Source organism: Plodia interpunctella, chromosome 9 (genome assembly GCF_027563975.2).
Source record: "Plodia interpunctella isolate USDA-ARS_2022_Savannah chromosome 9, ilPloInte3.2, whole genome shotgun sequence".
Classification (NCBI taxonomy): Eukaryota; Metazoa; Arthropoda; class Insecta; order Lepidoptera; family Pyralidae; genus Plodia; species Plodia interpunctella.
In genome coordinates this window covers 2857274-2870718 of record NC_071302.1, presented here as the reverse complement: position 1 = coordinate 2870718, position 13445 = coordinate 2857274, and the positions used below count along the sequence as shown (strand labels likewise).

The window sequence follows — 13445 nt, the reverse complement described above, 5'->3', positions numbered from 1 at the left end:
CAATAGATCAGTTTTTGTTAAGCAGAGTTAGCAAAATGTCGAAAAAATTACACTATTTTGATGTGAACGGTCTCGGGGAGGCCATTAGGTATATGCTACATTATGGTGGCGAAAAATTTGAAGACATTAGAGTCGAATACAAAGATTTACCTACTTTGAAAAAATGTGAGTGTTATGTAATGTTTATTATAGATATGTACTATTTTATACATCGCTTTAACACTTTCATGATGCGGTGGTGGTCCACGCCTATGAACCGAGAGATTCCGGGTTCGAATCTTAGTTGTGCCACGTGCGTTTGTAAAATAATCTGAATAATGTTAAGTATATCTGCCATCACTTGCTTCCGGTGAAGGTAGACTTCGTTAGGAAATCTGCACTCTCAGTTGATAACCAAACTGTAATTGTGTGTAGTGAACCACTTCATTCGTCGTGAAAGTCTTTGGGTGTGTTTTGTTCCACTTATTGGCTTTGTGTTAATTTTCCAAGCGCTATTTTATGAAAATGACGTAAATAATATATTTTTTCTTTATGTGTGTGTTATTACTAAAATGATTATGATGATTTAAGATATCATTCAGGTGACCTAAAGCATCGACTTTAGTTACTACATACAATTTTAGTTACTAAATACAAACAAATAAATAGCATGGCTAATATGAAAATCTTTACTCATGATGGTCTATACAGGAAGCGGTTATTTTACGGAAATAAAACAGATACTTATACAATAACAATTTGTAATAATTAATAAACTTTTCCAGCTCTTCCATACGGCCAGCTACCACTATACGAGGAGGGTGACCGCAAGCTGAACCAGTCTATCGCCATCAGCCGCTACATCGCCAGCCAGACCGGACTCCTGCCCTCCGACCCTTGGGAACAGGCTGTATTAGATTCTGTAGCATTGAATATTACAGACTTTAGACTAAGTGAGTAACATAGGGAAATCTCTAATCTAGAGTGTTGTTTTTTTTTTTATATATATACATCCCTGGTCGTTTTCGGCTACTGTGACTGGCGAATCAATTGTCACGACTTTGTATTTAACCTGTTGGTGACGTGTCCCGATTCTTGATCAACCCACTTTTCCACCCGTTGCGGTCTATAGCAAATTCTGGTCATTCTTTCAACATTTCGATTACACACGCATTTTGGGCGACATCAATCCAGCACTTCTTTGCTCCTTTTTTTAAAGTAATGGGTTAGAAAAACCGGTTTTCTTATCTTCTGTTTTGCTCTTCTTATGTCTTCAGTATAATTGTTTTTTACTTTTTAACTTTTCAGAAATGTATCCCATTTTACTGGAGAAAGATGAAGCGAGGAAAACGCAACTGAAAACAGAATTTCTGACAGAGACTGTTGAATACTACCTATCACGAATGGAAAAGGAGCTCAAAGATAACAAGGGATTCTTTGGAGGAAAGGTTATAAAAAAACTTCATCTATCTATTTATCAGAGTGGATTACAAGAACTCCGCGGCGCAGTTAAATTCCATCCAATAGGCTAATGCTAAATTCCAGCGCAGACCGAATGCGTATGCGCAAAGTTGCAAACAATATACACGTACCGCCACATATACGTATATTATGGACATTTCAAAGTAAATCGCAAAGTAGCTCCTATTATGATCTGTTATAACTATAGTTAGTAACTATATATATGTATAGTTAGTGGTATAACTATAGTTAGTAACCCAAGGTCAAACACAGACGGGCAAAACCTAGTTTGAGATATATCTCAAACTAGGTTTTGCCCGTAGCTTCGCCCGCATCAATTTTCCACTGAGATAGTATATTTTCAGAAATTAAAGGTCTATCATTTCTTGCAACATTTCACGACTGTCGATTACATTAGAATAGAAGCTTGTAGAGGAACATACAAACTCACTTTAACGTTTATCACAGATATTACAATGAGATCGAAAAACGAGATCGACCCTGAACTACACTTCCCCATACCATCATAAACGTCTATCTGCTTTCATCATGTGTGGTTCTACCCTAGAATAGGACCACTACATCTCCCGTGAATATGGTACGAGATAACTAAGGGATACAGAGCCTAGGCAACTGATATCGTGAATGGGGATTGGGAATGATATCGTGGTACGATAGCATTCCCAAATAGGATTAACGTCAGGCCGGTTGTGAAATTATAGCCGAATGTTCGAAGTTTAAGGTTATTGTTTACGCTGATGTCAACAACTCGGTAGATGAGACAGAGAGAGCAGTGTTAACAATAACACAACAAGAAGAAAATACAGTTATTTGTAACTCGGTTAGTACTACAGGTTATATGGATTTAAAATATGTATTTCAGTTATCGTGGGCTGATTTCTACGTAGTAGGAATCCTGGAGACCGTCAACCTTGTGTTGAGCGCTGAAGTGGAGAAGAATTACCCTACAATAACTGCGCTCATGAACAAAATCCGAACGCTGCCTGGAGTCAAGGAATACATCGCAAAAAGGAAACCTTATGTTTTTCCCGCACAATAAAAAATAAGAAAAATAAAATTGGTTTTTAATTCATAGAATTTTATCTTCCATATCAATGAAATCAAATCATTTATTCAGAAATTATACCTTCACAGTACTTTTTCACGTCAAATTTTATGTCATATAGTAATTTCGGAATGACGCTGCTGAGAAGAAATGCCGAAAGAAATAGTGTTGATCCAGGAGGGCTTATCAGTATACATTTTCTTCTCTCGAATGGCATAACAAGGTACATAGAATACCTACATGGTCAAAAAGCATACAAAAAAATTATTAAGGGTTTCAAGTGCTGATACAGCTATTAATGCAGCCTGTTTTTTCAGTTTCTCTGTGAGAAATTCTTTTCAAATGTTCTTTCGTGACTGGATCTGGCTGCACTATGTAAGATCATGTCTCAGAAAATACATAAATTCACTATCTGAGTTAAGTAAGAATAAGAAATACTAATTATTTCAGTTAAACTAGTGCTTTAATTAATACTAATTATTTCAGTTAAACTAGTGCTTTAATTAATATCAGCTATTTCAATGTCTATATAGGTCTAGTAACATTGAAATTGCAGATCATGATGACTACGACAAAAATTTTAATGGTCAAAATGATGGTTCATCAAAATTATGACGAAACGCCGTTGCTGATTTTGATGTCACATGGTGATTTTTCGTCACCTATGATGTATCATAGTAGTATATAGTTCTGAGGTTGCCACATTTGTTTGTAAATAAATGTAGTAAGCGCAGTATTCTTTACCTTATCACAGCGTTTTCTGGGTCTTCTCTCGTATTAATTTATCTTACCAGAGCGTTTTCTGGGTTTCTTCCTAAAGTTTGAAGCGTCGGAGCCCAGGGTTCGCGTTCCAACTTTTTCGTCTCCGCTCGGTATAGTCGTTGGCACCCTTAATTTATCATCGTCAGATTCTTTTATTACTCACTTACCCGAAAGTAGTTTACGTTCAACACAGCAGCGTCCAATACAGCCTGTTCCCAGAGGTCGGGCAGAAGTTCGGTCTGGCTGGCGATGTAGCGGCCGATGGCGATAGACTGAGTCAGCTTGCGGTCAACCTCCTCGTATAGCTGGCCTTATAGAAGAGCTGGAAAATAATTGTGAAATAAATGCTTGTTTGTGTTTCTATTCCATGCCACATTTTGTTTTATCTCTCTGATCTGAACGTTGAGACGAACGAACCGACCGGTTTCTTCTTTCGTCATAGAGCGTCGGAGCCTAAAGTCTTTACTACTGTAATTGTCAGACCATTGTCTCGCAAATACTTGACAATATTCACTTCTTGACTATTTACAGCCAACATGATTTTAATAATTCATACATTATTATTACATAATATATTCCTGTAATTCAATAGATGGTGCAATAATATTATGTCAATATGTCACGATGACCAGCATTCATATTGCGAGGTGAAGTACATGCGTTGTGCAAGTCACTGTTATGCTCATATTCTAGTGAGGCGGTACAAGGCCAGTGATATTTTATATCTTCCGGCAAAAATGACTTTAGTCTTGCCTTATCGAAGATCTCGGGTTCGATCCCCGATTAGGTCAAGATGGAAAATGATATTTTTCTGATCATTTCTTTGATGATTATAAAAATGTGTTAAAAATGTTTCACATATACTTTTACATATTATACTTATTTTTTAGTGTCCGAATATTCGGCTGCTGTTACGGAAATATATTTGGTCATAATATCGGCTTCGATTTCGACGAAATAAGTTTCTTTCTTTTCATCAATATTTCAAATTAAAAAAAAACAATGTGTTTTTTTACTAATTAATATAATAGGCGAATAATTCGATTTGGGTTTTGGCCACAAATTACTATTTAGTCGTTCAGGCAGACACCTAAATTTTAATTTAAACAGTGTATATGCAACTAAGCATTAATAATTTGTAAAACATATTATTACATAATTTATATTTATTTTTTAGTGCCCGACCGAATATTCGGCTTTTGTTACGGTAATATGTTCGGTCATAGTTTCGGCCTCGATTTCGAAAAATAAGTTTCTTTCTTTTCATCAATATTTCAAATTAAAAAAAAAACAATGTTTTTTTTTCTAATTAATATAATAGGCCAATAATTCGATTTGGGTTTTGGCCACAAATTACTATTCAGTCGTTCAGGCTCAGGCAGACACCAAAATTTTTATCCAAACAGTGTATATGCAACTGGGCATTAATAATTTGTAAAATAAATTACGGGTAAGCGTATTCAAATATTAAAAGAAAACAAAATCTGAGTAACTTGAATTTGCATTTCCGCAGATACCCTATCGCTGAGTATAAGAACTTATAAAAGACACGATTTCGCGTCATAAGATAATAGTCTCTGTGCCGCCACCAACGGTCTTAGCAAAATGTCGAAAAAATTACTATATTTTAGCATAGGCGGAATCGCGGAGTATATTAGGTATATGTTACATTATGGTGGGCATAACTTCGAAGACGTGAGATTTGATTACAAGAAATGGCCTATTAAGGAAGTCAAAGATTGTAAGTACCTATTGTTTTAAGCCTTTATTTCATAATATCGTTTTAATCGTTGTAAAAAATACTTCAAAACTCATTATTTGCCGGGGCGGATAAAACTAACTTACCAATAAATATTTTTACCTATTTTCGACACAAATATTTTGGTACTTAATATTTGTATTTATTTATCAACTCGCTCGGGGGAAAACATTATTAAATTATACACCCAAACCTTCAGGAATCACGCTGTCCATTGGTGCTCGAAAATACGTGCAAAAGTTTTTGAGTTTATGTGAATAGAAAGACATACGGACAAACACGGTAGAGGACTTTATAATATGTAAGGATAAGGAAGGATAATTGAGTATATTTTTGTAGTGTGAATATATTTGTTTTTCCAGCTCTTCCATACGGCCAGCTACCACTATACGAGGAGGGTGACCGCAAGCTGAACCAGTCTATCGCCATCAGCCGCTACATCGCCAGCCAGACCGGACTCTTACCCTCCGACCCCTGGGAACAGGCTATTTTAGACGCTGCTGTCTTAAATGTAAATGACTTCAGACTAAGTGAGTAACTAAAATTATTATTTGAACACTCTATTTACAAAATATGCTAAAAAACTAACAGTTAACAGTGAAAGAACTTAAAATTTCGGCTTTCAGAATAAGTACTTATTCTGATCTGCTCGTCAGTATGGAAGCCAGTTAGTATGGAAGAACACACAAAAGATAAATACTTTTGGATGCATGGACTTGTTATGTCACACATGCTTTTTCCAGACTCCAGAATTGTTTCATCTCATTATTATTTTCAGAACAAAAGAATATTGTAAAGTTTTAATATACCTACCAACTAAGTTTCATAATCCCAAAATTTGCCCGTAAAATTTGTGCAGTGTTACAAATTTTTTATATAATAAAGTTATAATTTCTTTGTCCGCGTATGGTCATCTTGCTATATATTATAATTAAATACGTCTGACTGTGAACTGAAAGGTCCCAGGTTCGAATCCTACTCGTGCCACATGAGTTTGTATACCAATCTGATTCGTGTAGTTTTCATCGACTATCACTTTCTTCCGCTAAAGGAAAACATCATTAGGAAACTTGTGCTCTGCTCGATTATCAATTTGTGTGTGAAATGGTAAACAACTCCAAAAATAGTGTCAAAAAATTGTGTGTGATTCATTCCACATAATGACTACGACACTCAGCAACGAGGAATACAACTATGAAGCAAAATCTGTACCGATTCAGTTATATTATACATATATACACATTTTGAATTTAAGTTACTAACTTTTTTAATTTTTTTATTATTTCAGAAAGTTATTCCTATTTTATAGAGAAAGACGAAACGAAAAAAGAGCAAATAAAAAAAGAATTTCTAACAGACTCTGTGGACTTCTTCCTGTCACGGTTTGAGAAGGAGCTCAAAGACAACAATGGACATTTTGGAGGAAAGGTAGGTTCATACATCATCATCATTATCAGTGGTAACATATGTACAATTGTACATGTTATAAAAATAGTATTGTTGATTTAATATCCCATAGCACAAACCTTCAACTTACTTTGGTGCTGACGCAATCTGTGTTATTTGTCCACATACTTTTTCTTACTGTATGAAACTCTCCTATAGAATCGGTTCGTTACGATTAGTTTCAAAAACAATTTATTACTTAAATACACAGTTCTTACATTTGTTTATTATCAGGAGATCTTATTGCCTAATAGTTGCCTAATAGGTATCAAAGCGTTTTCTTCCTTAGTAGCCTCGTATGGGACGATATGGAGTGGTTTTATTCCGGGCTAATCATAACAACAACAAAAGTAATAAATATGGTTAGTTCGAAGTGCTGTTGACTGTACCAAAAATAATTTTCAAATTGTTTCAGTTATCGTGGGCTGATTTCTACTTAGTCGGAATGCTCGAGGGCATCAACCTTGCGATGAATGTCCAATTGGAGAAGAATTACCCATCAATTACCGCTCTCATGAAGGAAATACCATCGCTGCCTGGTGTCAAGGAATATGTCGCCAAAAGGGGCCCTTACGTTTTTCCTGCTTAAGGTTGATTAAAAAAATATTTTTCAGTTCTTGTTTTACTTTTCTTCGCATTAGTGCTTCCTACAAAAGTTAATACCGTAACATGTGTTACTTCCTCAATTATTACAGTTTTTAAAGTGAACATAAGAATAATGTTTTTAAACAATTTTTTAGGCTACTGAGAAAGAAAACAGGCATGATTTTCTGCATTCAGATGGGCACATGAATGGAAGTAGCCGTCGACAACGCCAAGGGTGTCTTATCAATTAATAAAAATAAAAAAACTTATTATCACGCCCCTTTTGAATAACTCTTTGTTGTAGTCTCTATAGAAAACCATGACAGGGAGCTTAATCCACAACCTCAGAGTACTGCTGTCAACATTACATGTGGACGACAGAAGAACACAATACAGAAGCTTAGCATATCTTCTTATCTTCATATCTGAAACGATGATGATGCTTATAACACTGGCGTACATATCGTCCTTGACGACATCAAGCCTGCAGTTCTTGTCCCTACTGCCAGGTCTAGGTAGATGAAAAATTATGATACAGATACAATGTCTGTTATATTACAAATCCATGATGTTGGCTGACGCTCAGCCACGTCACGCCACGCCATGGCCCAATGAGGGCAAAACTGATCTGAGTATTCTGTTTATAAGAACACATTTTAATTATTCCTCGAGTAACACCAAAACATATTTAGTAGATATGATTGGTAATGGTGCCATTCTAAAAGGTGCGCTCAATGTCATACCTCAATAATTACTAGTGTATACTTATTATTCAAAATTAAAATTAAAAAATGAAATAGATTACACACTATAATAATTTAACGAATACAATCCCTGGCCCTTGGCTTTGACGTTCTTCGGCAGCAGATGTAACCGGGAAACGTTTAAATGAGAGAGACAGGGTATAATGACAAATTTCTTTTATATTTTTTATTAACGAAATATTGCCTTACATAGAAATTATAGTTTAGCTTTAAAAGTAGACATTTAAACAACATAAGATTTCCTAGAAGCAATATACTCCTTCACGCCGGATAGCGAGCGAATAGTCTTGAACAGAGCTACTATAGTGGGATAGTTCTTTTCGATTTCTACACCCGCATAAGTATTGATGGTCTCTAAGATCCCCATTAGGTAGAAATCTGCCCAGGACAACTGAAAAATATATACAGAAAATGAAAAAATTGGAAATCAAAATCTTAACTGATGAAACTCCTTCGTCCCCAGAAGTTATTTTATTTTTTACAACTAACAATTGACATTTTTTTCCTTTCAGAGTAGGTACTTCTTCTCCCTTGATGTTCACTCTTTCGTTTGTATAAGCCAGAAATGTTCAGAGATAATGTGTTGGAAAGCTCATGCATGAATCACCTTTCACTATCCATTTTCTGATTAGTAAACGTTAATAACGTAATGAGTTACCGTTCCTCCGAAATATCCATTGCTTGTTTTTAGTTCCTTTTCGAATCTTGAAAGGTAATAGTCCAGTGTCTCCGTGAAAAACTCTGTTTTTAACTGTTCTCTTTTGACTGGATCTGTCTCCGATACGTAAGATCGTGCTTCTGAAAGTTTAATAATATGAATGAGAAGTTAGCTTGTGCCACGGCTCAGGTGAAAATATGAGAAATGAGCTTAACAAATCTGGAACTGAAGACAAGACACATTTTATTTTTACAAATAATTGGCCACGCACTTTATAGGCAAGATAGCGAATAGGCATGGTACAGCCAACCGAACGTCATTTTATCCTTCATGGATGTCTGCGCTGTGGTAATAGCCACGAATTTGCAAATTAGGTAGCTTGAGCTGTTGATTGTACCCCATAATAGACATAATTAAGTACTCTTTTATTAAAAGTTTTTTTGTTTGGTTAATTATATTTATATATATTTTTATTTACTTTCATCAGGACTTGATCACAATCATAATATGTTTCTGTATACCTTTTGACCATGTACTTACATTGTTATATTACTGATAAAAATTATACATTTTATATTTAAAAAATGGTAAGCCCCTTCTGGCATAATAGGGACCAACACTGTTTGAATGAGTTTCTTTCGGCATTTCTTCTCAGCAGTGGTTGTTACGAAATGCTAGTAGTTTGTAGCTTTGGTAAATATCATTTAATTTAGAATATGACGTAAAAAGTGCCTGTGAAGGCCTAGTTTCTGAATAAATTATTTTATTTTGATTCTGCACAGTAAACACATTAACTAATATAGTGTGATTAAAAGTAATGTGAGAAATAAGCATTGGTCGATTTGTTTTGAAAAAGGTATTACTACACTGAAACTATAGCTAACTATTCCACAGCCGTGTTGAGTGTCGGAGCCCAGGGTCCGCTTTCCTACTTTTTCATCTAGTTGCACGCATTTTATTATCATCTTTGGTGACAAGCTAACACTTCTTGGTTTTGCCTTACTCGGGTCATGCAGAGGCAGCACACGTGAGTGGCCCGTTATATATTAATGTGATCCATATACCGAGCTTGTGACGTTGCATACAATTTGAAGACTGATCAAATTTCGTATACTCACTTGTTTGAAAGTCTTTAATGTTGAAAACTGCAGCGTCCAAGACAGCCTGTTCCCAGGGGTCGGAGGGCAAAAGACCAGTCTGGCTGGCGATGTAACGAGCGATGGCGATAGACTGGTTCAGCTTGCGGTCTCCTTCCTCGTACACGGGTAGCTGGCCATATGGAAGAGCTGGAATAAAAAAATAAATCCACGATTAATTAGAAGAATATAAAATTAAATTCTTTTTTTAAAATAAATGTTCACAACAGTAACCATAAAATCAGTGGACATATTTTTGTTGATATAAAATAAATGGTTTTTGACACCAGCTATTAAAATTTGATTTGAAAAAGTACTGTCAAGGTCTAATTTCTGAATCATACCGCAATCAAAAATCATATCCGGGCAGTAAACCGTTGAGGAGTTCCCTGTGGAAGCTGGTATTAGGGGCACCATCATATCATGTTTATCATTGTCATGAAAACTGAAGCGACGACGTGGAAAATTTCAACTTTGTAGGCCAGGCGAAAGTGGGTGCAATGTAACTTGCAAAATTTGATCACATTACTGTCTGTCTGTCATGTCAACTATCTTGTTACTACCCTGGGATTTTCGACGACGACAATAAAATTATGCGTTTATTAAAAAATTTCCTGCACCTTATTGTTGATCCCTTAAAGTATAATATTTTGTTGTGATATAAAAAATATTACTTACAGTCTTTAATTTCTGTAATAGGCCACGTTTTGCGTTCATATCTTATATCTTCAAATTTTTGACCACTATAGTGTAACATGTATCTGATGGACTCTGCTAACCCGTTAAATTCAAAATAGTATAACTTTTTCGCCATTTTGACGTGAGCACTGTTACCGCATTCCAAATATAGTGACTTTTTCCTCTTATCTTATATCACATATCATTAGATCATCAGTAGGTCTGTTTACTGATAAAAAAGTACAGTCGGCAATGTAAATTAAGTACACGCTGGTATCGCGTTTTATTTAAAACAAAGTTTTGTATACGTACTACGAGTGAGTAATAGTTGTTTTAAGCAATGCTATATTTTTTGTAGGCGTTTCTTTTTTCTTTCAAATGTGAGACTATTATTCTATTTGTACTTTAAGTTCATTTGATAAGTGTTAATTTCATTGTTATTATTTGATTATAAATCCCTTATTTACAGAGTCAATTCCTCACACTTTTTGCTGACTGTACGTGTATGTAACATGGCGTGATTTTTTTTTTATATATAGAATACTTTTAAAATTATTCGACAAATTTAGAAATTCCGTACGACTCAGGCTTCAAAAGATTTTGAAAAAAAAAACTTATGATAAATGATAAATATATTTAAAATTATATAGTCAGTTATTACACAATATATAATTTTGAGCAATGTAACATGTTACGATGACCGGCATTCGTTGCGTGGGGTAAAGTAAATATATGATCTGCAAGTCACCGTTAGGGTCGGCCTACACTTAAACTTGGTCATAACCGCTTCTCTTAGCTTCAGTATTAATTTCATACAATTTCTATTCCGTCATTTTAGTTGAGAGTAAACAGTATTCCTTTCCTTTTTTATTAATTAAATATATTTTTATATTTTATTTTCATGATATGAATTTTCCTATACCTTTACCAAAAATGTAACTTCTTTAGTCATATGCATAATCCTTATATCCTTAAATATCATAAAACAATTCACTGCCGCATCTGTCTGTTCGCGTGAAACCAAAAGTACTGCTCGGATTTTACGTGGTTTTCATCATACATTCATCTACCAAATCCAGTGGAGGATTAGCATTAGCCATGTCGAAATTGTATTGTATTGATAAGGATGAATATAATAAAAAAATACATTTAATCTAGCTATGACACATGATACACCTGTGGCAAAATTGCAATATCATCCAATTCGTTTACATAATTTTTCCTATTATCTCAGTATGTATTTGCAACAGTTGGTATTCAGATCAAACTAGATAAAAGCAACCAAAAGAACAGCTATTGTAATTATACATACTGTTGAATAAAATTAATTTTTATGTTTCCATTTTTCAGACCAGTTTCTTACCCACAAATTATCAACTGGAGTAGTGACGCATGCGTCACGACGTTCATATAGCCTGACAGTGACAATCCTATGATTATTGAGTTGCTGTGTTACTTACTCTTATTTCCTCTACTTTGACATTTAAGTGTTAACTTTTCTATACACCTAAAATATTCATCGGCATCTCATTACCATTAGAAAGTTCGTACAAACATCACTCGTTGTTGGCGACGAGCTTGAAGACTTGAAATTAGTTTTGTTCTAATTACTTTCCAACTTGGGGAGTTTCATAAAGGTTCCCGAAAATTGGGGAAAATTCACGGGTGGCTGGAATGGATGGGATTATGGAAATAAAAATGAGATTAACGCTCTTGGTAAACGTATTCATTGAGTTGCCAAGAAATTAATTAGAATGTACCTAGCCGGCGTTAAAATAAATACATTTAACTAATACATAAGTTGTTTCTCTTTACATTGCACGGTCAACTTAAGCAAAGTTACTGTGCGCTTTAAATTGTTCTCTTACAAATACTTGGTTGACTGAAATAAATCCCTTTCTGGGATAAGTCTGCTTTAGTAGGCGTCTCTTTTTTATTGTTTCCGTTGTATTTGTTTTGTTTGTGAAATAAACATAAAACTGATCAATAAATATGTATTCAATAGCACAGGTGACATGACAGACTTCACCGCAGGAATTTCTCCACGGATGTCTATTAACAAATACGGGACTTATAAATGGCCGCATCTCAAATTTTCTACTTTTTCTTGGTCAGTCTTCGGTTTATAATCGCCATTATAATAATCATTAACACACATATATTATTGATGCCATCACTTTAAGATATACCTGGACCATACAAACTACATCGCTGATAAAAATAAACGCTGTATAAAGCCGTGTCGTGTAGGGAGTTAAAATGTATGGCAGGAAACATAGAATGGAAAATATTCTATCGACATCTAATCTAACCACGTTCATAAATTTTTTGATTGAATGAAAGCGTTTGTTTGATTTACAAAGAAGAATATGAATTTGGTATCTCATGTTACTTTTGTGATTCATCTTTCATTTATTTTATTGTGAAATATCTAGATGGATTTGTACGCTATTGTAACGATGTGAAGAATGTCATAATGTGTAAAGAAAATGATTTTAACAAAAGCGAAAAGAAAGTTTTAAAAATATCAGAATATTACGTGAATAACCTGCCCTTAGTGCTGTTCTTATTAAAAGTACAGATTATATAAGGGATGTAATATTTCACCCCCTGAGATTATCAACAGGTGTGTTCAACTCTGGTGGCATAGTCATGTATATTTATGATGTATATAACGTGCATTATGGGTGATTTTACGTGATACTATAGTATATATAAAACACAGTTTATTTAAAAAGGAAATATAATATTTAGCTAGCTGCACCCTGGGGTTTGTCTCTATCTCTGGTTAAAATATTGGAATAAAAAGTACACTATGGATGATTGCAGGTTATATTCTAGCCGTGTACCAAATTTTGATCAAATCCATCTAGTAGGTTTTGCGTGATCGACTAAGAAACATTTTCACATATACAAACTTTTACATTTATAATAGTACAAGAAATTGATGCCAGCTATCCTTGCTCACAAAACGCAATTCATGAAAATAAAACGCTATTTTCGAAAAGACAAATGCTGTCACTTAATTTAGATACCTAACGTTTATTTAAAAAAATATTTTCTCCCTAGATGCAAGCGAAATCCCAACAAAAAACTAGTATTTAAAAATACAACCCTCCAATCCTTTCACAAATAAAACCAAAAACTATTT

The 13445-nt window shown here is 34.5% G+C and overlaps 3 protein-coding genes across 3 annotated transcripts; 2 read left to right on the top strand and 1 right to left on the bottom strand.

Annotated features, from left to right (window-relative positions):
- LOC128672239 (glutathione S-transferase-like) lies at positions 1–2518 on the top strand. Its single transcript, XM_053749254.2, has 4 exons — positions 1–165; positions 765–932; positions 1288–1427; positions 2324–2518. The coding sequence occupies exons 1-4, from the start codon at positions 36–38 to the stop codon at positions 2498–2500; spliced, it is 615 nt and encodes a 204-aa protein (XP_053605229.1). The 5' UTR covers positions 1–35; the 3' UTR covers positions 2501–2518.
- A 2308-nt stretch (positions 2519–4826) lies between these two features.
- LOC128672238 (glutathione S-transferase-like) lies at positions 4827–7349 on the top strand. The gene is made up of 5 exons (XM_053749253.2): positions 4827–5009; positions 5390–5557; positions 6316–6455; positions 6889–7063; positions 7214–7349. The coding sequence occupies exons 1-4, from the start codon at positions 4874–4876 to the stop codon at positions 7060–7062; spliced, it is 618 nt and encodes a 205-aa protein (XP_053605228.1). The 5' UTR covers positions 4827–4873; the 3' UTR covers position 7063; positions 7214–7349.
- Positions 7350–7961: 612 nt separating this feature from the next.
- Positions 7962–10578, bottom strand: LOC128672241 (glutathione S-transferase-like). Its single transcript, XM_053749257.2, has 4 exons — positions 10295–10578; positions 9599–9766; positions 8481–8620; positions 7962–8213 (listed from the first exon to the last, which is right to left on the bottom strand). The coding sequence occupies exons 1-4, from the start codon at positions 10428–10430 to the stop codon at positions 8046–8048; spliced, it is 612 nt and encodes a 203-aa protein (XP_053605232.1). The 5' UTR covers positions 10431–10578; the 3' UTR covers positions 7962–8045.
- Between the last annotated feature and the right edge of the window lie 2867 nt (positions 10579–13445).